At 51.4% G+C, this 25,497-nt stretch overlaps 1 protein-coding gene across 7 annotated transcripts in view; it reads right to left on the bottom strand.

Moving 5' to 3' along the window:
* LOC125160329 (zinc finger protein 77-like) overlaps positions 1 to 21,733 on the bottom strand; it is a 41,757-nt gene extending 20,024 nt beyond the window's left edge. Inside the window, exons 1-2 of one of the 7 annotated variants that reach the window (XM_047849180.1) lie at positions 21,637 to 21,733; positions 13,754 to 13,880 (exon numbers count right to left, since the gene is read on the bottom strand). Coding sequence is in view for 2 of the 7 variants with exons in the window: in XM_047849179.1 (XP_047705135.1) it covers positions 21,637 to 21,639 (3 nt within the window). In the remaining 5 variants the exon portion in view is untranslated. The other 6 variants (XM_047849182.1, XM_047849181.1, XM_047849179.1 and 3 more) reach the window with 6 other exon arrangements.
* Between the last annotated feature and the right edge of the window lie 3,764 nt (positions 21,734 to 25,497).

Below are 25,497 nucleotides of genomic sequence, written 5' to 3'. Positions count from 1 at the left end.
CCTTAAAGGCATCACGCCCATAAAAGATTACCAGCCTGAGGCTTATGATCCCAGCATACCTGCACCCGTCCGTGTAATACCCCTCTTTTACCTGTGAGAAAACCCGGTGCCCAGACGCCAGAGGACCGTCCAGGACACGGTGATCACTGGCACCTGCTGTTCCCAACTCCCACACGCTGACATCCCTTCCCACTGAGAGCAAATTTTCAAGGAAATGAAACTGCACACTGCATTTTTCGTATCGCAGTTTGTGAGGATGAACGCAGTTAACTCTGCTTGCATTTGAAAGGAACAGAAACACGCCAGGGCACTCACGCCCAGGGAGGCACAGGCTTTCTTGCTTTGCTTGAATCTCCAAAGCTGGTCTGGATGATGGAAAATTGCTGAAGGCTCTGCTCTCTGATGACATGTAGATGGTTTCGGTCTCTGCTCCCCTTCTCAGACCTCTTCCCAGGAAGCCCGAATCCACCTGTTACACCTTTTGGCCTTGAAAGGACAAAATGTCTCTGAAGAAATATTGCAGGTTGCTCAAACTCAGGATCGATATGTAGGGCGCCTGATCCTGGACCCACATGAAACCCCTTGTGACTGCTTAGCACGGACACGGCACCTTCCGACTCCCCGTGCCAACAGGGAGCGCCTCTCACTGACGCACAGGTTCCATGCTTTACTGACGACTCTTACTTACAAATTGAAAATGGCAAATATCGTGCTGGGGATGTGACTGCAAGTCCCTTGAGGTCACTGAGCAGCACTTTACCTTTGGGCTACTTCGGCTCGACATGCTGAACAACCGGCCCTTCCTCTGGCCTTGTACCTTCGCCAAGGGTAAAACACGTTCACACATGTTCATAGGGACAGTCGCCATGCCTGTAAGGGAGCTCATGACCTTGGACTACTATGGAGACAAGATGTCCTTACCCACATGGGGATCAATTAAAAATGGCTCCTTTGTCCCAAGTTCATTGGATGCCCCACTTGAACTGACCTCTCTGGCATTGCAAAGGGTCCTGGCTCCAGATCTGACTCCTTGGAGACCAAAAGAAACCATTTGGCTGATAATTCTTCAACACAAAAAAGGAAACACAGCTCTAGGAAACCAAGGCAAACTCATGTCATAGTTCAAAGGGATGTTCTCCCAAATAATAACATAGAGAAACTGAACAGAGGTGTCCAAAAATGTTCCCCAGAAATGTAAAAGCATTGATGGAAATCTAGTAATTGTGACTTTAGTAAAAAGAGAACTCTGGTTGGACAAATACCAGTCCAGCAATATCCAGAGACACTATAATATGCACTACTCACCAGTGGACGGACATTAGAGCAGTGGCCTCCAACAACCTAATAGTGTTCGATAACGACTATGAGCGGAGAAATACTAATAAAGTCACCAAAGTGACAACCTCGCAGGTTCCACCGGTCCAAGGACAACCCCAGGGAAGCTGGCTCGCACAAATGGATGTCACACAGCTCCCTCTCTCGTAAACATGAATACAGTTTAGCCATGGTTTATATGTTATCTCACTGGACAGAAGCCCAGTGTTTCCCTATGGCTTCAGACTGTGAGAGAACGATATCCCTACCTGGGGAACGCCTCTCAAACCTCACAGGGATCGGGGAACCCAGTTTACCAGCCAGGTGCTTAAAAGTTTACCAGCCAGGCTGGGAACCTAGTTCACCACCCAGGTGATACCAACCAGAAGCACTGTCGAGTGGTTCATACTCTGCACCCCGTTTCCTGCTAACGTGTAACTTACAAGCTACAATATGCAATGTCCCCCCAGCGCAGAAGGACTTATGAGGCATTTACCCTGAAGACAGGACCACACTGACGGCAACAGCAGAGCCCACAAAAGGAAAACATGAACTGGAGACCCCCACGCCCCACCATCCCAGGACGGAGGGGTTCACTGGGAGGCCCCAGCCGCAAATACCCGCCTGAGCGACACAGATGAGCCCTGGGCAGCCACACGGCAGCCACATCACCGGTGGCACTGCTGATATTCCCCTCTCGCACCGCAACAGAGATCAGGTCGAGTGACGCCTGCTGGGGGGTGACGACACGGAAAGCTGCCAGCACAAAGAGGTATGGCCAAAGGACAAAAGTCCTAAGTGTCACCCACACTGGACTCCCGGGGCAGCGAGAGCCTCTCCAGGAACAACGGGCCGAGCAGCAGAGCAGGAGCCGCTCACATCGGTCACCCGCGGTGCCCACACCGCACAGGACACCCCGATGCAGAGGGTCACGCCCAATCCCCACACGGGAGCTGAGCTCTCCCTGCTGACACCAGTCCTCCAGGAAGGAAGGAGGGGACCCGGAGACCCCAGGGGACCCAACCCTGGAGATCTGCACACCCTGCACCCCCTACTCCAGGGCTCCAATTCTAACCAGGGAGGAAACCCTCCCAGTTTAGCATCTGACCCCTACACGCTGTGTTCATGACCCTTCCAATGGCACTTGACCCCGAGGAGCCTTCCCTGAGTCTGACCTGCACATCTTCCTGTTTCCACAGATCCCACTTAACCCCACAACCCCTTGGACGATGCCAACACCGGTCCTCAGGAGACATCCCAGGGCGGCCCCAGATCGTTCCCAGCACAGCTGTACCAGCATCCCCTTCTTGGGGCCCGGCGTCCTCTCTGGGCGGCCACAGCCCCTTCCGCACTGGTCCCGGGGGCCACCTGCAGGCAAGCGAGACCCCACCACACCTTCCCTTGCCTCCCACCAGGCCCAGCTTTGGGGGTGGCCAGTCCCCAGCCCAGAGGAGGCCCCAGCTTCCAGCAACCTGGGTCATCCGAATGACACGGGGACCCCAAGCTGCTGTGTGGACAACCAGGTGCAGCATCACAGCTTCCACCCTGAGGTCAAGGCCACAGTGGGAGGGGCAGCTCTAGGGCACCTGTGTGGTTTCACAAGAATGGAAGCTGTTTATCCCTTTCAGAGAACAGGGACCTGGTACCGTTAGAATTGAACCCGTCTCAGTTCACAGAATTTGTGTGCGTCTCTGACACCGGCAATTCCCAGGGGACAGATCAGGAAGCCAGTTTTCCACCTCTGGACCCTGCGTGGAACCGTCACCAGCATTTGGATGAATCCTCTGATCCGTGACTCCACCCACCTGGCATGAAGGTGTGGAGCCCCCTGCAGATCCCCCCCAACCCTCATGGAGAAGGACAGTTCTGTCCTGAGACACTTTTCCCCAGGGGACGCTCTCTGGATAAAGCCCCCAGTAACCCGGGTCAGCAGGGACAGGAACGACCTGACACACTTACCATCCTCTGCCCTGAAGGGGAAGAAAGGAGGCAGAAAGAACTCGGGCATTTTACACCTGCTCAACGCGCGGCTGGCGGAGGACAGAGCCATCCGTGCTGAGCTGGACAGGGTGACAGGTCCTGCTCCCAGGTGACATGCAGACGCCTACCTGAGCCCTGTGCTCCCAGGAAAACCTCAGTGGGAGGGAAAGGCACTCCCTCCCCCACCCTGTCGGGGTCTGGAAAACAGCAGGCTGCACGAGGGCCCCTCCCCCGTCAGAGCAGAAGACTGACAGGAAGTCCCCCTGGCTCACCCACGACAGGGCCACGCGCAGACCCCCCACACCCACACTTCGTGCCTCATCTGCGATCAGCTCAGCTGCTTGTCCCCGTGACCAAGGGGCACAAAATGCTGGCTGGTCCCGCTTTGCTTTGGCTTCTCTCCTTCCTCCAGACCCCTGAACGTGGGCTTGATCTTAGCCTGAGCCACACACAGCCCCTCCTGGGGACAGGGGGACAGGCTGGCCTCAGGGAACCCCAACGTCAGCACCACGGACCTGCACATGCCTGGTTTCTTTCCTCTTCTCCTCCCTTGTACACAACTCGCAGACAACTTACACAACTTGAGACACTCGCAAGTCTTATGCTCAGTGTCCTCCTTGTCGATGTAGCCCCCCCGCCTCCTCCACAGCCCTTGCCCCTAATGCAACAGCCCCCTCCCCCCTGTAGCCCCTGCCTCTAATGTAACAGCTGCACCCTCCCCCCCCATGGCTCCTGCATCTAGTGCAAAAGTGCCCCGCCCCTGGCATGGCCCCAGCCTGAAGTGCAACGGTGCCCCTGCTCCGCACTTTGCAATCATTCTTCTCGATACAGGACTCTCCTTACTCACTTCGGATTTTTGACAGAATTGACACTGGTTTGACCAACTGTCCACCACTGCCCCTTTCCTATGCAAACTTTACCCAGGCCACTGTCCTCCCCACAGGCCCGACTGCAGGTGACCCACACTCTGAGCATCCACTGAGCTGAGGAACAAGGCCCTGGGGACCTGAGCCACCTGGGGACCTGAGGCCTTCCTCCACCCCAGGGGCTGGATCCTGACACTAGGTCTTCCTGCCCATCCCCCTCTCACAGAACAACCAAGCCGGCTCTGTTTCACTGGAGGGTCCCTGAGATGGGAGCAGGTCCCTGTTGGAATTGATTGTAATAAACTGTCCTCAGCCAGGCGCAGATTTGAGGTCATCTCCCAAGTCGGCCACCAGCTAAACCTCAAGCCGACGTGCCTGTATTCACAGAACTTTGCCCCACGTTTCCCTAAGCTGTCCTTTCCAGCTGTCCTTTTAACTCAGGCAAAGGACAGGAACCCGCCCCTGGAGCAGACTGACCTGCCCTCACCAGACCTCCAGGGCCCCAACCTCCCCGACCAGTTTGAGGAGCCTCTGATTCCCGCCTGTGCAGATGGACCTGGGGGACATCTGGAATGATCAGCAATTACCTTTACCTCATTATCACACTAAAGTCTCTACCCAAGAAGGAGCAAAGCCTCCTGTACATGACACACACACTGGGGACAGGCCTGCTGCCCTAAGGCCTACCCCCAGCACTCCTCCTGCCTGCCCCACTCAGGGTGACGAGACTTCCCCGTGGAAATACCCATCCCAGCCCTAAACCAGAAGAGCCCATCCACCCTCCCTCCGGGGAGTCAGGGCTTTGGAAGTTATTTCCTGTGATCTACTGATCTCTGTATCTGCTGCTAATAAAGTTTTCTTCCTGGGACTGCTCAGTGTGGAACAGTTTCTGACTCACCAAGCAGAGAACTCAGGTTGGTTGGGTGACAGGTCCACCTTGGGTCCCCCTGGAAGCTCAGCGGGTTTAGGGGGTGCCCAGAAAAGCAATCGTTTTAGGACCCCAGCTCCATTCCGTGATCTACGACTCTCAGGCTCTAATTGCCCAGCACAGCCCTTGCAGAACTTCCTGGTCCGGGTCACAATCACAAAGGAATGGAAAAACAGAAAAGCAATCTCAGCCATTTACGACTTGAAGGGAACAGCGTGGAAGCAAAGACTGACAGTCTGCACCAGGCCAGGAAACAGCCAAACCCGTGAAACTCTCCGCGCCGTTTCCAAAGCGAGAAAACCCTGCATTTCTTACCCGAGATCGCAGCCCAGGACCCCATGCGCGTGCACCTGCTCCCTCAGCGCGCGCTCAGCCCCGGCCCCACGTCCCACACTTACCTCCGCTGGATTCCAACGTCCAAGTCTCAGCCCCCGCGAGCAGCTCTGGCTCCGTGACCGTCACACTGCACGCGTGCTTTCTGGGCACGTCTTCCAGCTCGGTCCGAGCAACCTCACGCCCGCCTAGACTGCCCCCTAGAGCTCCCCTTTCTGAATATTCATCCTCACCCTCCATAAAAGAAAAACCCTCTTCCCTGCTGGGGAGTCGCGGCTTCGGAAGCTATTCCCTGCGGCCTCTTTACGGCTGCAAAGTTTCCTTTATGAGACAACTCACCCGACAGTCTCTACCTGTCCTCCACCGAGGAGCAAAACTCCTGCTTAGTCAGGTCGTCGCACACGCTCCCCGAATCCCAGGCCTCCCCCCTGCCCTCCCCCAGCCTCCCTTCTCCGTTCCAACCGCCCAGGACCCAGGTGCGGACCCCTGGGGATGAGGACACCCCGCCGCGGCCGCTTCCACCTAGGTCCGGCTGGTCCCATCCGCCCCGCCGGCCCGCGCACTCACCATCTTGGGGCCCTGCTCCGCGCCCTCGGAGCTTCCACCTCCGACGCCCACAGCCGCGCCTGGGGCAGCACCAGATCCAAGGGCGCCAACAGCTCCGGCTGAGAGCCACACCCCCCGGACTCTCACTCGGGCCTGGTAGGGTAGCTTACACGGCCCGGGCCCTGATTGGACGTTGCTTCAATCCCTGCGACCTGATTGGATGCTGTCCCGAAGACACCACCCCGAACCAGATTGGACATTACCTACCGCGCTTCCGCCCCGTGAGAGGACAGTCTGGGGCCTTCACGTTCTGATTGGAAGATAATCCTGACACCACCTCTGCGGTCACAGATTGGGCTGAACGCCCAGGCCCCGCCTTCTCCACTTTGAGTGACAGGCTGGAGGCACACACGTGGCTCATCCTCCGGCCGGGAGGTGGGCTCTCAGTCCAATGTGCTCTGGGCGGGGTCTCCTGCCTGCCTCCTCCTTTTCTGTCGCGCATTCCCCGCAGTTTCTCTGTGGATACTCCCTTGTCCGGCGTGGGATCGGGACGTGACAGAACAGAAGGGCCCGTGGTCTACACGTGGTCACTACGTTTAAGAACAGCTCACTGACCGGTGACCTCATCGCACGGGAGCCAGGTCCACCTGTGTCTGGAGCTGACATTTGACACCGTGAGTGCCCACCCTCTGACCCAACCTCCACTTCTCAGTCCTCAGGCCAATCAAAAGCGCCCTGTGTCTTCAGCCACCATGCGACGTGGGGTCCCGCCGTCCCAGCCGGGCACAGCCACAGGCGTGACACGTTACAACACTCAGGTGTGCGTTATATTCTGCAAGGAAAGTCACGGCAGATCCAGTTTGTAATCAGTCCCTGTGAACGTGGAATGTAAAAGCTCCACATCCTTCTTCAGGTGGTGTGTTGATGTGGGACAGCTCTGGGAACACGCAAGGGGAGGAGAGGGGAGGGGAGAGGAGGGGAGGGGAGGGGAGGGGAGGGGAGGGGGAACACTGAGTTTTACTCTTAAAAGTGTGAGCACAGGAGCACCTGGGCAACTCAGTCGCTTGAGCCAAGGACTTCAGCTCAGGTCATGAGCTCCTGGTTAGTGAGTTGGAGCCCAATATTGTGCTTACTGCTGTCAGTATATTGTCCTGTCCCCATCTCTCCCTGCCCCTACCCCTGCTCCCTCTCTCAAAATAAATAAACATTTAAAAACATGTGTGAGTCCCATGGTATGCGACTTATATCTCCATTTTCCTAAGCAAATTTAAAGGCCACGATAGCCAGGAAATCATGCCTCCTGGGCACTGTTGAAATACTTCGCGTCTCTGCGGATTTGCCCACTCTGCCTATTTAATGTAAGTGACTCACACCACGTGGCCTGGTGTGGCTGGTGTCTTCCACGTGGTATAACACTGTCACCATACGTTCACGTGCATGATGTGTCTGTCCTTCATTCCTCTCTGGGGCTGAATCACCGTCCGTCCTGTGTCTATGCCGCACCCGGTTCATCCATCCACACACCGGGGACACTTGGGACGTTTCCCTCTTTTGGGGGAACGCACAGTTTTGCACCTGGCATTCGTGTGCACACATCTGAGTGTCTGTTTCAGTTTACGTAGGCCTGGAACACTTGGGTCACACTGCCGTTCTGTGTTTCACTTCTTGAGGAACCACCAAACTTTTTTCCACGTCAGCTGTCCTAGTTTATACTCCCACGAGTGTAGCTACCAGTGCAGCGAGGTTTTGTTCTCTCTTGGAGGCACAGAAATACACTGGACAGTCGTGCCCCAGGGACTGACGGTCTTCCTGTCGTTTCACAGACCACTAAAGCTGATCTGGAAGAGAGAGTCTTCCGCATCTCTACTTAGTTACAGTACGCAGGTAGTTTCATTGTCTGCTTCCCCCCAGTGGAAGACATCATGTCCCTGTTGCCACTTTTGGCTTTAGAGGGACATAAAGCCTCAAAAATCTGCAGTTTGCTCAAACTCAGGACCAATGCTTAGGGCACTTGATCGTGGAGCCAGACCTCATTTGGATCCAAAGAAAACCCCTCATGACTGCTTAATCCTGACTCATCCCCTTTTGACTCTCCATGGCAATTTACATGCCACTCCTCTAAACAGTAAAGATTTTGCATAGTTTCCTGATGAGTCTTTTTAAAAAGATCAAAGTGGTAAATATTAGCTTGGGTGTGCTATTCCAAATCCTTATTTTCTTTAAAGATTTTATTTTATTATCATTGGTTTTAACGTTATCTGTACACCCAGAGTGGAGTCAAAATCCAAAAGTCCAAAACCAAAAGTTGCACGCTCCACTGAATGAGCCTGCCAAATGCCCTGTAAATCCTCTTGAAAGTACTGAGGAAACAATACTTTTCCCTGTGACATCCAACCCAACAGGACAGTTGCATATGCTTACTTGGCCATATACCTTAGTGAAGGGTAAAACCAAAACCATTTACTCCCATAGTTTGAATGCCTTGGGGTACCTAGGAACTGTGGAATATTATGGAAATAATGAGGTGTTTTTATCTCCAGTGGGGGGATAAAATGGAAAAGGCTCCTGTGTCCAAAATTTACAAGATACCATATTTTGACCGACTGATCTGATATTAAGGGTACTGGTCTTTCCAGACTTTACCTCCTGGGGGCCAGACGAAAGCACCCCACTGTATTTCCACCACAATCACTGTTCATGGAAAAAAAAAAAAAAAACAGGCAAATCTGATCCAAAGGGATGGTCCAAAGGGATGTTCTTCCAGGTCATAATTGGGAACAAAACTGACCAAAGATACCAAGAATCAGTGCCCGAACACATTAACCAATATTGGGATTTTAACAAATATCCGTTAAATAGAGAGATAACTGAACTGGAAATGTATCTTTCAATAATAAAGACGGAAAGTACACACAGAATTGGCAAATTCCAGTATCCGCAACAGCGAAGAGAAATGAACTTTCTTTTTTTTAAATTTTTTTTTCCCACGTTTATTTATTTTTGGGACAGAGAGAGACAGAGCATGAACGGGGGAGGGGCAGAGAGAGAGGGAGACACAGAATCGGAAACAGGCTCCAGGCTCTGAGCCATCAGCCCAGGGCCCGACGCGGGGCTCGAACTCATGGACCGCGAGATCGTGACCTGGCTGAAGTCGGACGCTTAACCGACTGTGCCACCCAGGAGCCCCCAGAAATAAACTTTCAATAAGACAAGTCTGGTGTCATGATCAGATAGTAGCCATATTCTGGAATGTATAATTCACGAAATTTTTCTCTAAAATTATATAAAGTTGCATGTACACCTCCCCTCAACAGACACTTTCTTATCACCCCAGGGTCCAAGAGACATTGTAATGGAAAACAGATATTTTTATATAACCATATGATTACTTCAAGTCTGAGATAACAACATCTACATCCTACAGACGTAGAGGACAAAGGACACTTAAAACCATCAGTGTTCATATCAGTGACACGAACTAGGAATCCATACATGTGGGAGCCCTATTAAGGAAAAGGCACCTGGAAACTCAAAGCCATATTCCCAACAATGAACAGATTTTTGTCCCACCTGAATTTTCATGAACAAAATACATGAAGTTCTGTACCTGGAGTTTGCCCAAAATTGTGTGCATTCGGGATCATCTCCAATGTATTGGCTCACATTTTAATTAAGATTTTAAGAGAAAAGAAGAAAAATAAAGAAGATTTTAAGGGAGAATAAATGCTTTCCCACAGCATGTCTGTGCTCAAAGATTCCTGGGATACCTGAAGGCTTTTCCATGGTGCTTAAGTTCATAAGGTTTCATGTCACTGTGCTTGCATGTGTGTCCTCGAAAGGAAGAGAGACAAGTGAAGACTTTCCCACAGTGTGGTCGTTCATAGTGTTTCTCCTGAGCGTGTGTTCTCACATGTTTTCTCAGGCTTGACTTATACCTGAAGGCGCTCCCACACTCTTAACACTGATAGGAGTCTCTCCCCAGTGTGAGTTCTCACATAACGTGTAAGGTAGCAGTGATACATAAAGGTTTTCCCACAAACATCACACTCATGGACTTTCTGTCCACAGTGAACTGACACATGACCCTAAAAGGAAGACACGCAAGCGAAAGCTTTTCCACATTTCTTGCACTCTAGAGATTTTTCACTACTGAGACTCTTCGTGTTTGTGTCAGATGCTCTCCCAGCATCCTGACCTTCATAGGATCTCTCTACAAGGTCTACATCCACGTGAGTGCTGAGGCTGGAGACGGAGCTACAGCCCAGCCCACATTCCTCACAGGGACTACGTTTGAGCCCTGGGTGAGATCTTCACGTCTTCTCTAGGAAGGAACCATCTGCGAAGGCTTCTCTACACTTAGTGCATGATTTGCCTGCAGTAGGACAGCCCTCATGCACAGTTAAGACTTGTAATCGGGTTCAGGGTTTCTCTACGTTGATCTCCTTCATTCAAAACGTTCACACTCTCCACCAAAAGACTTCTGTTCAAAATAGGAAGGCACACTGTCAGGGAATAATGATCATAAGTGATCTCTTTATTAACAAATGATCTATCGATGCTTGTTAATTATTATTGGACTACATAATGTCCATTTTCAATGAATGGGTTCGTTTGTGGCACTGTCTGTATGGTTACAACGTGGAACAAGATTAATGCTTTGGCATTAATAACAGTCATAACTTTCTGGGTTTCTTACATATAGTTTTTCCTGACCATTATTTCCAACTGAATTGTTTTTCAGATGGTCAATACCTAGAATGCATTTATAAAAACATTGTCCTGTGCAAATCTGACTATACGATTGTTGAGCTGGGTTATTGCTGTTCTTAAGTTTCAAGGTAGTCTCACAATCTCTCCGGATCCACACATTCCTCCTGTACAACTGTCACTCACCTCACACACCCTTCCTGGGTTTGGGTTTCAGCTCCACCACTATGAAACTTCTGGTTTTCTCCAAAAGCAGAACAGGAATCGTTTACTGTAAATATTCCTGTTTCCTCTTCACTCAATAGCCTATTCTGCAAAGTCTTCCACGGAGTCTTTGATACACACGTTTTACCTTTACTGGGAGAAACTACAAGAATTGGGAGCCTAATTTAATTTCTTTGGAAATGACCTGGTGTGTAAGGGAAGAACACAGACCATATGCTGATTTCTATTCATACACTGATCCCGAAACGTAGATGAAGGTCATCAGAAAGAATGGACACGTGACCAAAGAAAACTTCGGAAGACCCTAGTGATTTGGGACTTTGGCAGTAATAGGAAAAGGGTACATAACGGCGGCCCATTCACTCACAAATACTTCCAAACAGATGGAGACTGGGGCGCCTGACCACTGGAAACTGTGGGTCAAGCAGCCGACTTCAGCTCTAGTCATGACCTCATGGTTCACGCGCTCCAGCCCTGTGTGGGCTCTGCACTGACAGTGTGGGGCCTGCTTGGGATTCTCTCTCTGCTCCTTCCACACACTCTTTCTCTCAACGTAAATAAATAATCTTAAAAAAAAATAGACATAAAGTGGAGATAAGTATCAGACAAGCAAAGTAGGAAGGAATTGGGCAAAACACACACGTCCACACCTACCTCTACAAGAGGAACACAAAAGGCTCACCACGAGGGTGAGGGTGGATGAAAAGTCCAACGGGGAAGCCAGGTGCATGACAGACATCATCTTCTCAAGCAAAGGCTGAGTCACCTTTCTAATGGCTGGGTCCAAATGCTTTTCCTTCTCCAGAACTTGGTCAACCAGAGGAACACTGGTCTGTTCTGAAGGCACAGAGGCCCTTGGTGGAGCCTGTCTGCGCTGCCCCAGCTGCCGCTAGGAGATTAGATGGTGTGTGTGTGGCTGTTGTCCTGCCCCTGAGAAGAGCTCTCACCAGGGAGGATTTGAAGGACCACAAGCAATCTGGAAGATGGGCTCTTACTTTAGTCTTCAGGCTCATTAATGATGATAAGTGTGGGGCGTTTTTAGTGGAAATCCATTGATCTGTAATATTGTACAGCCTAGTGCTTGGACAATTACAGTCATTACAAAATCCTCACCACGATAATTGGAATTACCATCTGTCACTGAACAAAACTACTACAATATTACTGCCCATATTCCCTGTGCAGGACTCTGCATTCCCATGACCTCTTTACTGAATAAACCCAACTCTGTACTTTTCAATCCCCTTTACCTATTTCACATGTTCCTCCAACCCCTTCCAATCTCACAAACACCAATTTAATCTCTATAGTTTTAAGTCTGTTTCTATTTCTCGTTGTTTGTTTGTTCATTCATCGTGCTGTTTCGATTCCACACATGAGGAAAATACAACGTTTGCCTTTCTGACTTATTTACTTGGAATAATATCCTGTAGGTCCAACCGTGTTGTCACAAATGGCTGAGTAATACCTCTTGTATGTAGACACCACATCTTCACTATCCGTTCACCTGTTGATGGACTCCTGGGTTGCTTCCATAGCTTAAGTATTGTGACTGATGCCACAGGGAATGTGACAGTGCACATATCTTTTTATGTTAGTTTTTTTTGTAAGTTTACCCACCCAGAAGTAGAATTATGGACATATGGTACTTGTGTTTAGTTTTTTGTGGTAACTCCATACTGTTTTCCAAGGTGGCTGCACCAATTTAAATCCCAACAACGAGATTTTTTTTCTCCGCACCTTCAACATCACTTGTTATTTCTTATCTTTCTGATACTAGCCATTCTGGCTTCTGTGAGGGGACAGCTCATTGTGGTTGTGATGTGCATTTCCCTGATGATTAGTGACATTGAGCAGCTTTTCATGCGTTAAGTGCCCATCTCTGTATTTTCTGTGGGAAAATGTCTGTTATGTCCCTGTTCCCGTTTTTTACTTTCCCTTTTGTTTCCCTTACCTGAAGGGATAACTCCACAAAAATATTGCTAAGACTGACGTCCATGAGTTCAGCGCCTCTGTTTTGTCCTAAGACATGTATGGGTTCAAGTCCTATCCTGAGGTGTTTAATCCATACTGAGTTTCCTTTCAGGTAAGAGGTACGAAGATTTTCCAATTTCATCTTGCAGGGAGCTGTCTCATTTTCCCAACACCACTTACTGGAGAGAGAGTCTTTTCCCCACTGTATATTCTCAGCTCCTTCTTTGTAGACAATCTGGCCATATACACATGGGTTGACTTCTGGACTCTCTATTCTGTTGCCTTGAGCTCTGTGTCTGTTTTTGTTGCCAGGACTATATGGTTTTGTTTACTATAGTTTGAAATGTAGGACTGTTTTTTGCTTTCTCAAAATGGCTTTGTTTGTTGGGAATCTTTTCTGTTCTTACACAAATTTTAGAGTATCTTGATGTAGTTCTTTGAAAAATACTATTAGTATATTGATAGAGATTGCACTCAATACGTAGAGGGCTTTTTATAGTATGGGCGTTTTCAAAGAAATTAGTCCATACGATCCGTGACAATGTCACCTTCGATGTCTTTCATTAAATGTTTTATACCTGCCAGGGTAAGATGTTTCAACATCCTTGGTTACTTTTAACATGGTATTCCATTGTCTTTGAACTAATTGAACATGGGTTTGTTTTCTTAATTTCTCAGCAACGTGGGTAGTAAATATAGAAATGCACAGATTTTGCGATATTAATTTGTGTTCTGCAACTTTTCTACATTCATTTATTACTTCTAATACTAATTAGTGAAGCCTGAAGGATATTCTAGGTGCAGTCTCATATGATTTGCAAATATTGACCTTTTCTCCCTCCTCCTGAAGAGACCAGTGAAGGTATGGAGCCATCCTTACCCACGGAGGACAGATTCCTGCAGATCTTCAGCATCACATCTCTGTAGAGCTTCCTCTGACGTCAATCCAGCAAAGCCGACTCTTCCGGGGTGAAGTTCACAGCCACATCCTCAAAGACCACAGAGGCCTGAAACATACCACACACTCTATTGCTGCAAAGCTCCATCTACACCCACATGTGTGGGAGAATAAAGGGTGACGGGCAGGGAGCTGACTCCATTCCTAGGACCCCTGAGTCACAACAGAGGGTGAGGACAACAGCTGACATAGACTTACACACACCCAATTTACTGGGTTATTTACACTGAGACATATCTGAGCAGACCAGTACTGTACAGACCGAAAACTGAAATATTCACTCGGACAACACACAGACCGGAGGACACACGCTTGGCTGGCTCTAAGAGGATTATGCCTCATCAGCTCGAAGAACTGGAACCAGAATGTCAGGATGCTGTGGACACTCAGATTCCAGGGCTGCTTGATGGGAGCAGCTCTCGCCCTGGAAGGAACAAGGGCAAGAAGCCTGGTGGCGTCCCCTCTCTTCCGACAGGCAGACACGACCCTTTCTCCAGATTAGTTGGGCTCTGGGCACGGACACAGGCCAGGGCCCAGGCGCCTGGCACACCTGATGTGTAAGACGAGTCCGGGGCCTTAAGAAACGTGGAAGTCAGCAGGGCCGCTCAAACTTTTAACCCAGGGCCCAGAATTCAAGGAAAAGGGCACCAGAAGGAAGAGTCCCTGAGGGATTGATGGGGACACAGCCACCGCTCATGTTAACACAGGAGGAAGAATCACAGTGTATGGACCGTTTTTAGCAACAGGCCTGAGCGATGGAAAGATACGCAACAAAGGGCGCAGTGAGCACACAGCTGAATGCACACGGGCTCCTGAGTGACCTGCCTCGAAATGGCCACAGGCCCTAACTAACCCCTGCGACTTACAACCGGGCACAGGTCCCACACAGGGAGCATTCCAAAGGTTCCCATGCTCCCTCATGACCCCATAACTGTAGCCCCGCCTCCCGGCAGACGGTCTCTCCTTTGCCATCCTGCCTGCTGCTCCCTTGCAGGGTATTCGGCAAACTCCCATCTCCTCTGTTCTGCCTTGGGGGGAATTCTCTCACCCCCTGAGCTGCGGGCCTCCCCCTGATCAGGTCACCCCACATTTGATGGCCTTCACAGGGACCCTCTGCTATACTCGGCCTCTCCTGGGATTTCCTAGGAATTTCTTGGGAGTTTCCCTTGGTGGCCTGACTCTAGTGTTCTCTGGGCAGCTGACAACCTCCACCTGAGAGGTTCCTCCTTGGTGAGGATCCCAAGTCCCAGGGGGCGTCTATGGGGCACCCCTTGCCCAACAGGATGAGGGATTTCCCCTCTTGCCCTTCAGGGGGGATCCTTGACTCCTTCTCCTTTCTTTTTGCCCTTTGGCAGGTGTAACCATACTCCTCACCAGGCAGCCAAAGTTCTCTTTTGGGTCAAGGGGTCCCTGGTATGGTCTATGGGTCTGAGGGTGAACAAGGTCAGACCATTCGGGTCTGTACGGGTGAATGACCCCTTTCCTCTCCTCTCCACTCTGTTCCCAAGGTCTATTCCCAATGAGTGGCAAATATGGCAATGGCAGCTCGGCCGTGGTGAATCCGCACATGTGAAGGACTCAGCTGGGACCCTTTCCTGATGCTGGCTGAGTCTCACCAGCCTTGCTTCTGTCAGATTCCCCCCTTAACTCCTTAGTTCCCATGTATGCAGCTGCCATCTTGATCTACAAGCAAACACATTCCTACACATCTGAGTGGTGAGCCCTCCCCTCCTTTTTGCTTAAGTACAATGAGAATCTGTTCTCCTTGTAACAAGACACCATTGGACACATTGGTTATTTCACCAAAGATTTGACAGGAATGTCGGATTTGAGACACACCTGCAAAGACCCAGAAATAACCAGACAGCTTGAAGGAATTAAGGTGGACTTTGTGGAGCCAATCAACCCCCCTGGAAATACTGGCCTGATGCCTTGCTGACAGAGTTCCCAGCAGCCTTACCAGGTGAGTCAAGTCAACTCCTGGCAGGTGCCGGAAACCTCAGGATGGTTTGGGGACCTTGAGAAGAAGAAATCACATAAATCTACAGGTCTTCCAGACAAGTCTGGTGACAAATATTTGGCTTGTCTTCTGGCCTTGAGGGGCTAATGAAGTTCAATCTAGAGATTCCTTATGAAAATTTTGAGCAAAGCAAGTTTTTGGAAAACTTATATGGTCAATCACTGCATTTGCTGAGATTTTGTAAGTAAGTAGGCCATTGTGTTAAAACTGGACTTGTTTGGGGCGCCTGGGTGGCGCAGTCGGTTAAGCGTCCGACTTCAGCCAGGTCACGATCTCACGGTCCGTGAGTTCGAGCCCCGCGTCAGGCTCTGGGCTGATGGCTCGGAGCCTGGAGCCTGTTTCCGATTCTGTGTCTCCCTCTCTCTCTGCCCCTCCCCCGTTCATGCTCTGTCTCTCTCTGTCCCAAAAATAAATAAACGTTGAAAAAAAAAAAAAAAGAAAACAAACTGGACTTGTTTTACAAATGAATTGTTCTTGATTTGGCTATCTCTGGAAATAAGAGTGAAAGCAGAGAGAAAAAAATTATGTTTCAGTAACACATTTTTGTAGGTATTAGACTTTGATACTATTTCTTAGAAACCAGACTAGGTCCTGAATTCGTCTGGTTTCCTCAAATTTCTGGCTACTGTTCTCCAAACTAGGGTTCCCATCACGCATTCTCTTGAGTTAAAGTCATTAAAAACCAATCTGCCCGTTTTCCTCAAGTCCTGAAAACCGATCCTGAACAACTTGAGGTCAGCTTCAGAGAAACCACCATACAGCTCATGTAGACACAATCTCCATGCTTGTGTCTCTAGAGGGATAATGACAGGACCCCATGGACACAGGATTTTGTCATCAGCTGGAAAACGGGAAGGACTCCCCAACAACTGCATGACTCAACTATCACCTTGACCAATCCTGTGTGACTGGGATCTCAAAATCGCTCCTTAAACCACAGCGTACCCCACTCCATATGCTTAATACGGACTTGTGGAAATAACGGATGGGATCACATTCCTTATCTCGGACTGGAGGATGCACTTGGGGGTGCTCTTATCTCCCAGGACAAGTATCTCCCACTTGCCATCGATTCCCATAATGAGGATATAGTTAAGGGGAGAGAGACATCAGTCACCCCTGATTTAGGCAAGTGGATGTCCACACGGCAAGTGCCGCAGGGCGGTGGCAGAGACAGGGACACCAGGACACACGGGGCCAGGGAAGACTGGTTTTCTAAAGGGTAAAAGGGATCATCAGATTCACGGACAATAACCGAGTCTGGTGGATTTAACTGGAAACAAGAGGAACACACGGACAGAAAGTTCCAGCACGTGTGATCAGACCTGAGCGATGGAGGAGTTTTCCCACAGAACAAAAGACGGTCGTCTACACAGGAAGAGACAGGGAAGGACAAGTCTACTAACAACGCGAAGGGTGCATCCACGCAGACAACCCAGAGAAAGGATACACCCTGACGTGGAGAAAACACAACACGTAGAAATGAAACAGCTTGAATGTCCCCACGACGTGAAGGAAACAGAACATCAGGAAGAAGGCATGTGAGATACAGGAGACAACACGCTGGAAATGCTTCCACGGAAGAGGAAACCCACACGTGAGAAATGCTCAGCCCTGGAGGAATCAGATAAACCAACGTGTGACGTCCAGGAGACCCCGTGTCACACACTCAAGCTGGACGCCATGAAGTCGCCAGTGACGGGACCCAAAACCGACACATGGTTCACACTCCGCACCCTGTTTCCTGCTAACATGTAACTTACAAGCTACAACATGCAATGTCCCCCCAGAGCAAAGGACTTACGAGGCACTTACCCTGGAGACAAGACCACACTGCCAGCAGCAGCAAAGCCCACAAAAGGAAAACATGAACTGGAGACCCCACGACCCACCATCCCAGGACGGAGGGCTTCACCGGACACACTGAGCCGCAAGCACCCGCCCGAGAGACACAGACGAGCCCTGGGCAGCCACATCACCGGTGGCACTGCTGACATTCCTCTCTCGCACCGCAACAGAGATCAGGTCGAGTGACGCCTGCTGGGGGGTGACGACACGGAAAGCTGCCAGCACAAAGAGGTATGGCCAAGGGACAAAAGTCCTAAATGTCACCCACACTGGATTCCCAGGGCAGCGAGAGCCTCTCCAGGAACAACGGGCCGAGCACCAGAGCACGAGCCGCTCAGATTGGTCACCCACGGCGCCCACACCACACATGACACCCCAGTGCAGAGGGTGACACCCAGTCCCCCCATGAGCGCCAAGCTCTCCCTGCTGACACCGGTCCTCTGGGATGGAAGGAGGGGACCAGAGACCCCTGGGGACTGGACTCTGAGCTCCACACGCCCTGCACCCCCTCCTCTGGGGCCACAATTCTCACCAGAGAGGAAACCCTCCCAGTTTAGGATCTGAACCCTACACGCTCTGTGTTCGTGACCCTTCCAATGGCACTTGACCCCGAGGAGCCTTCCCTCAGTCTGACCTGCACAGACTTCCTGTTTCCACAGATCCCACTTAACCCCACAACCCCTTGGACGATGCCAACACCGGTCCTCAGGAGACACCCCAGGGCGGCCCCAGCCCCTTCCCCACTGGTCCCCACTGATCCCGGGGGCTGGAGGCCACCTGCAGGTGAGCGAGACCCCACCACACCTTCCCTCGCCTCCCACCAGGCCCAGCTTTGGGGGTGGCCGGTCCCCAGCCCAGAGGAGGCCCCAGCTTCCAGCAACCCGGGTCATCCGAATGACACGGGGAACCCAAGCTGCTGTGTGGACAACCAGGTGCAGCATCACGGCTTCCACCCTGAGGTCAAGGCCACAGTGGGAGGGGCGGCGCCAGGGCCCCTGTGTGGTTTCACAAGAATGGAAGCTGTTTATCCCTTTCAGAGAACAGGGACCTGGTACCGTTAGAATTGAACCCGTCTCAGTTCACAGAATTTGTGTGCATCTCTGACACCGGCAATTCCCAGGGGACAGATCAGGAAGACAGTTTTCCACCTCTGGACCCTGCGTGGAACCGTCACCAGCATTTGGATGAATCCTCTGATCCGTGACTCCACCCACCTGGCATGAAGGTGTGGAGCCCCCTGCAGACCCCCCCCCAACCCTCATGGAGAAGGACAGTTCTGTCCGGAGACACTTTTCCCCAGGGGACGCTCTCTGGATAAAGCCCCAGTAACCCGGGTCAGCAGGGACAGGAACGACCTGACACACTTACCACCCTCTGCCCTGAAGGGGAAGAAAGGAGGCAGAAAGAACTCGGGCATTTTACACCTGCTCAACGCGCGGCTGGCGGAGGACAGAGCCATCCGTGCTGAGCTGGACAGGGTGACAGGTCCTGCTCCCAGGTGACATGCAGACGCCTACCTGAGCCCTGTGCTCCCAGGAAAACCTCAGTGGGAGGGAAAGGCACTCCCTCCCCCACCCTGTCGGGGTCTGGAAAACAGCAGGCCGCACGAGGGCCCCTCCCCCGTCAGAGCAGAAGACTGACAGGAAGTCCCCCTGGCTCACCCACGACAGGGCCACGCGCAGACCCCCCACACCCACACTTCGTGCCTCATCTGCGATCAGCTCAGCTGCTTGTCCCCGTGACCAAGGGGCACAAAATGCTGGCTGGTCCCGCTTTGCTTTGGCTTCTCTCCTTCCTCCAGACCCCTGAATGTGGGCTTGCTCTCAGCCTGAGCCACACACAGCCCCTCCTGGGGGACAGGGGACAGGCTGGCCTCAGGGAACCCCCACGTCAGCACCACACCTGCACTTGCCTGGTCTCTTTCCTCCTCTCCTTCCTGTTACACGACTCGAGTCACTCAGATGCCTTTTGCTCACAGTGTCCTCCCTGTTGATGTAGCCCCTGCCCCCCTGCAAGGCCCCTGCCCCTAGTGCAACAGTCCCCTCTCCCCCCCACCCCTTTGCAATCATTCTCCTCAATAAGGACTCTCCTTACTCAATTGGGAATCTTCATTTGACACTGGTTTGACCAACTGTCCACCACTGCCCCTTTCCCACCCAAACTTTACCCAGGCCACTGTCCTCCCTTGAAGTGTGGGAGGCCCACATGCCGAGCATCCACTGAGCTGAAGAACGAGGCCCTGGGGACCTGAGCCACTGAGGCCTTCCTGCACTGCAGGGGTTGGATCCTGACACTGGGCCTTCCTGCCCATCCCCCTCCTGCAGAACAGCCAAGCCGGCTCTGTTTCACTGGAGGGTCCCTGAGATGGGAGCTGGTCCCTGTTGGAACCGATTGTAATAAACTGTCCTCAGCCAGGCGCAGATTTGAGGTCATCTCCCAAGTCGGTCACCAGCTAGACCTCAAGCCGACGTGCTTGTATTCACAGACCCTTGTCCCACGTTTCCCTAAGCTGTCCTTTCCAGCTGTCCTTTTAACTCAGGCAAAGGACAGGAACCCGCCCCTGGAGCAGACTGACCTGCCCTCACCAGACCTCCAGGGCCCCAACCTCCCCGACCAGTTTGAGGAGCCTCTGATTCCCGCCTGTGCAGATGGACCTGGGGGACATCTGGAATGATCAGCAATTACCTTTACCTCATTATCACACTAAAGTCTCTACCCAAGAAGGAGCAAAGCCTCCTGTACATGACACACACACTGGGGACAGGCCTGCTGCCCTAAGGCCCACCCCCAGCACTCCTCCTGCCTGCCCCACTCAGGGTGATGAGACTTCCCCATGGAAATACCCATCCCAGCCCTAAACCGAAGAGCCCATCCACCCTCCCTCCGGGGAGTCAGGGCTTTGGAAGTTATCTCCTGTGATCTACTGATCTCTGTATCTGCTACTAATAAAGTTTTCTTCCTGAGACTGCTCAGTGTGGAGCAGTTTCTGACTCACCAAGCAGAGAACTCAGGTTGGTTGGGTGACAGGTCCACCTTGGGTCCCCCTTAAGTTCAGCGGGTTTAGGGGGTGCCCAGAAAAGGAATCGTTTTAGGACCCCAGCTCCATTCCGTGATCTACGCCTCTCCGGCTCTAATTGCCCAGCACACCCCTTGCAGAACTTCCTGGTCCGGGTCACAATCACAAAGGAATGGAAAAACAGAAAACCAATCTCAGCCATTTACGACTTGAAGGGAACAGCGTGGAAGCAAAGACTGACAGTCTGCACCAGGCCAGGAAACAGCCAAACCCGTGAAACTCTCCGCGCCGTTTCCCAAGTGAGAAAACCCTGCATTTCCTACCCGAGATCGCAGCCCAGGACCCCATGCGCGTGCACCTGCTCCCTCAGCGCGCGCTCAGCCCCGGCCCCACGTCCCACACTTACCTCCGCTGGATTCCAACGTCCAAGTCTCAGCCCCCGGGAGCAGCTCTGGCTCCGTGACCGTCACACTGCACGCGTGCTTTCTGGGCACGTCTTCCAGCTCGGCCCGAGCAACCTCACGCCCGCCTAGACCGCCCCCGACAAAGCTCCCCTTTCTGAATATTCATCCTCACCCTCCAAAAAAGAAAAACCCTCTTCCCTGCTGGGGAGTCGCGGCTTCGGAAGCTATTCCCTGCGGCCTCTTTACGGCTGCAAACAGTTTCCTTTATGAGACAACTCACCCGGACCGTCTCTACTGTCCCCCACCGAGGAGCAAAACTCCTGCTTAGTCAGGTCGTCGCACACGCTCCCCGAATCCCAGGCCTCCCCCTGCCCTCCCCCCTGCCCTCCCCCAGCCTTCCTTCCCAGTTCCATCCGCCCAGGACCCAGGTGCCAACCCTAGGGAGGGGGACACCCCGCCGCGGCGCTTCCACCTAGTTCCGGCTGGTCACATCCGCCCCTCCGGCCCGCGCACTCACCATCTCGGGGTCCCCGCTCCGCACCCTCGGGGCGTCCTCCTAAGCCGCGCACACCCGCAACCGTGGCAGCGCAGGATCCTACTGCGCCAGCCGCCCTGGCTGAGAGCCACACCCACCAGGCTCTCGCTCGGGTCTGATTGGGTGGTGTACAGGTCCCGGGCCCTGATTGGGCGATCCTTCAGTCCCTGCGACCTGATTGGATGGGTTCCGAAGATAATCCCCCAGAACCCGATTGGACGTTACCAAGCCACCTCGCTTACTCACCGTGGATAGGACAGCCTTCGGCCCTTCCCGTTCTGATTGGAGGGTAGTCCTGGGTGGCCGAAAATTGGGCAGATACCCCCAGGTCCCGCCTTTTCCCCCCCTGAGTGACAGGCTGGCGGTACACGCGTGTCCGATCCGCCCGCCAGGAGGTGGGCTCTCAGCTGAAAGAGCTCGGGGCGAGCTGAGCAGCCTGCCTCCTCCTATTCTGTTCAGGGAATCCGACTCAATTTCTCTGCGGAGACTCCCTAGTCCAGGGTCGAATTGGGACGCGAAAGAACAGAATGGCCTGGTGACCCTGTGTTCGTGGTCGACACGGGGTGACGATGCACTTGTCCCCTGTGTTTAAGAACAGCTCACTGAAGGGGTGCCTGGGTGGCTCAGAGCCTGCAGCTTGCTTCAGATTCGGTGACTCCCTCTCTCTCTGCCCCTCCCCCCCGCTTGTGCTCTGCCTCTGTCTCTCAAAAATAAAAGAACATTAAAAAAAATAAAAAATAAGAGAGAAGAAAGGTCACTGGTCTGTGGCCTCACCTAAGGGATGATTGGCCTCCTTGAGTTTTAACCTGGCCCTTTGAAATCGTGAGGCCCCGACCTCTCAACCAACCTCCACGTCTCAGGCCTCAGGTCAATCAAAAGTGCCCTGAGGCCTCAGCCACCAAGGGATGTGGGACCCCGCGGCCCCAGCCAGGCACCGCCCCAGACACACATTTGCAATGATCAGGTGCGCATTACATTCTGCAAGGAAAGTCACGCAGATCCGTTTTATAATCCGTCCCTGTGAATGTGGAATGTAAAAGCTCCACACCCTTCTTCAGGTGGTGTGTTGATGTGGGACAGCTCTGGGAACACACAAAATAAAAAGAACGCTGAGTTTTAGTCTTACAAGTGTGAGCCCTATGGTATGCGACTTATATCTCCATTTTCCTAAACAAATTTAAAGGCCACAATAGCCAGGAAATCATGCCTCCTGGGCACTGTTGAAATACTTCGCGTCTCTGCGGATTTGCCCACTCTGCCTATTTAATGTAAGTGACTCGCACCATGTGGCCTGTGTGGCTGGTGTCTTCCACGTGGTATAACACTGTCACCATACGTTCACGTGCATGATGTGTCTGTCCTTCATTCCTCTCTGGGGCTGAATCACTGTCCGTCCTGTGTCTATGCCGCACCCGGTTCATCCATCCACACACCGGGGACACTTGGGACACTTCCCTCTTTTGCGGGGAACGCACAGTTTTGCACCTGGCACTCGTGTGCACACATCTGAGTGTCTGTTTCACTTTACGTAGGCCTGGAACACTTGGGTCACACTGCCGTTCTGTGTTTCACTTCTTGAGGAACCACCAAACGTTTTCCACGTCAGCTGCCCTGACACTCCCACCAGCCAAGCACAGGGTTCCGCTTTCTCCACATCCTGGCCGCCGCTTCTTTCTGGATTCTGGCTCCTAGCCGTCCTCGTGAGTGGGAAGTGGCATCTCATCGTGGTTCTGACTCGCATCGTCCTGATGGGAGGATCGTTTCATGTGTCTATTAGACATTTGTGCGTCATCTTAAGAGAAATGTCTCTTCAAGGTTTTGCTCACTGACTGGGCCACGTTGTTGTTATTCACTTAAGACCTCTTTGTGTATTCTGAATGATAAAATCTTATCATGGATGTGATTTACAAGGTTGTTCTCCCATTTTATGTCCTTTCAATCTCTTGATATTGACCTTTGATGCACAAAAGATTTTCATCTTGCTGAAGCCTTATTTAACCTACTTTTTCTTGTGTTCCCTGTGATTATCCAGTCAGTTAAGAAACCTTACCGAATGCGAGTTCATGAAGATTTCTCCCTGAGTTTCTTTCACTCTCGAATTATCCAGGACAGGCCCCTTCAGGGCTGGGGATTCTCAGCACAGCTGTTCCCAAGGCCTGGAACTGAGATGCTCTGATAACACACATGTCCCTGGACACTTGTCTAATGTGCAAGGCCATGAAGGTGTTTCTGTTTTAAGTGATGATCTTTGATTCCTATGTGAAAATACTTCTATGCATCCATATCTTCAGCATTATACTTCCAACATACAAGTTCTTGATGATTGCTCGTTTTTGGGTAATTCCCTCTACCTCATTATATAGAAAAGCATGTCCATGATTGAACAATTGTTCTTATGTATAAAATTCTGAAGTGGGATTTGTGAAGTTCCAAGAAAAACTTGGTTATAGTATTGATGAAATTCTACTAAAACCATCCAACTATTGGCGAAGTATTGACATCGTGGGAACATTTCCTGGAATCTCTCTCAGCCCACCTGCAAACTGCGAAATTCTCATGGCTCCAACTCTAATTCTGTCTGCACTCCAACCTCCACATCATTGCCACTGCTATGATCCACCCAGAGTGATCCACCACCTTGGACGACATCACCATCTTGCTGTCTGTTGTCATGGTAATGGGTCCAGTGAGGCTGCCCTATCAGTTCATCTTGAGGGTCCACACCACCCACCACCAAAGTCAGTCTTCTTGGCTGAGTGGCACATGTGACCCACCCCATCCTCTCCTCTCACATCTCCTGTGCCTCTTCCCCTCTCACTCTGCTGTAGACACAGCGGCTTCCAGCTGTCCCTTGGATATCCGGGGTCCCTTCCCTCCTTCGGAATGCATTCTTCTCCTGGGGCTGCTGTAACACAGTGCTACACACTGGGCGGCTGAGAGGACAGATATTTGTGGACAGAAAATTGAGGTGGCTGGAAGCCTGAGATCAAGTTGTCCGCAAGGTTGGTTCCTTCTGAAAGTTCTGAAGGAGACTGTGTCCCAGGCCTCCCTCCCAGCTTCCAGGGGTTGCCAAAGAACACTTGCATTCCTCGGCGGGTAGACACATCATGCCAATCCCTGCTTCTGTCTCACATGGTCAAGCCCTGTCTTCAGTGCAGGCCTCTGTGTCCCAATTTCCCAATTTTATAAGGACACCCATCACTGGGTCAAGACCTACCCTAATCCAGTGTGGCCTCATCTTCCTTAAATGTACAAACACCTTATTTCTAGATAAGGCTGTATTTTGAGGTTCCACGTAGACAGGAAATGTGGGGGTACAATACTGAACCCAGAGTATGTGTGTGTTTGTACTGCATATACCTTGTCATGAATTTAGGTATCAACTTCCAGTGTTACGTGAAATCATTACTTTACTGTTTTGTTTTCCTAGTCCTTCCAACCACATATAGAGATATCCCTCTAAAATATACATATATGTTTCAGACTGTATGTACATATATATTTCAGACTATATGTATTTGTAAGAAATACATGATCTCCATATACCTTTTCCTTTTGTCCCTTCACTGTACTCCATTTTTCCATGCGACTGTGAAAGGTCAATAAAATTACGTAGATAATTATGGTTCTGCTGAATTATTTCATTGTGGATAAGGCTGATAGCCACTTTTCCCAGAATCCCCATATTCGTGGTTCTAGGTGACAACTCACTGGTGGTCTGAGTATTGAAAGTAGAGGTGAAGATGCCCTAGTCTAGTGTTGGGGTCACCATACAGATGGACAAATGCATAGGGGCTTATTTGCCAACAGCCTGCAGCCCAAGTTTCTAACTAGCAGCCTGTC

Source organism: Prionailurus viverrinus, chromosome A2 (genome assembly GCF_022837055.1).
Source record: "Prionailurus viverrinus isolate Anna chromosome A2, UM_Priviv_1.0, whole genome shotgun sequence".
Classification (NCBI taxonomy): domain Eukaryota; kingdom Metazoa; phylum Chordata; class Mammalia; order Carnivora; family Felidae; genus Prionailurus; species Prionailurus viverrinus.
The sequence above is the reverse complement of the archived record's forward strand: the minus strand, read 5'-3'. Positions and strand labels throughout refer to the sequence as shown.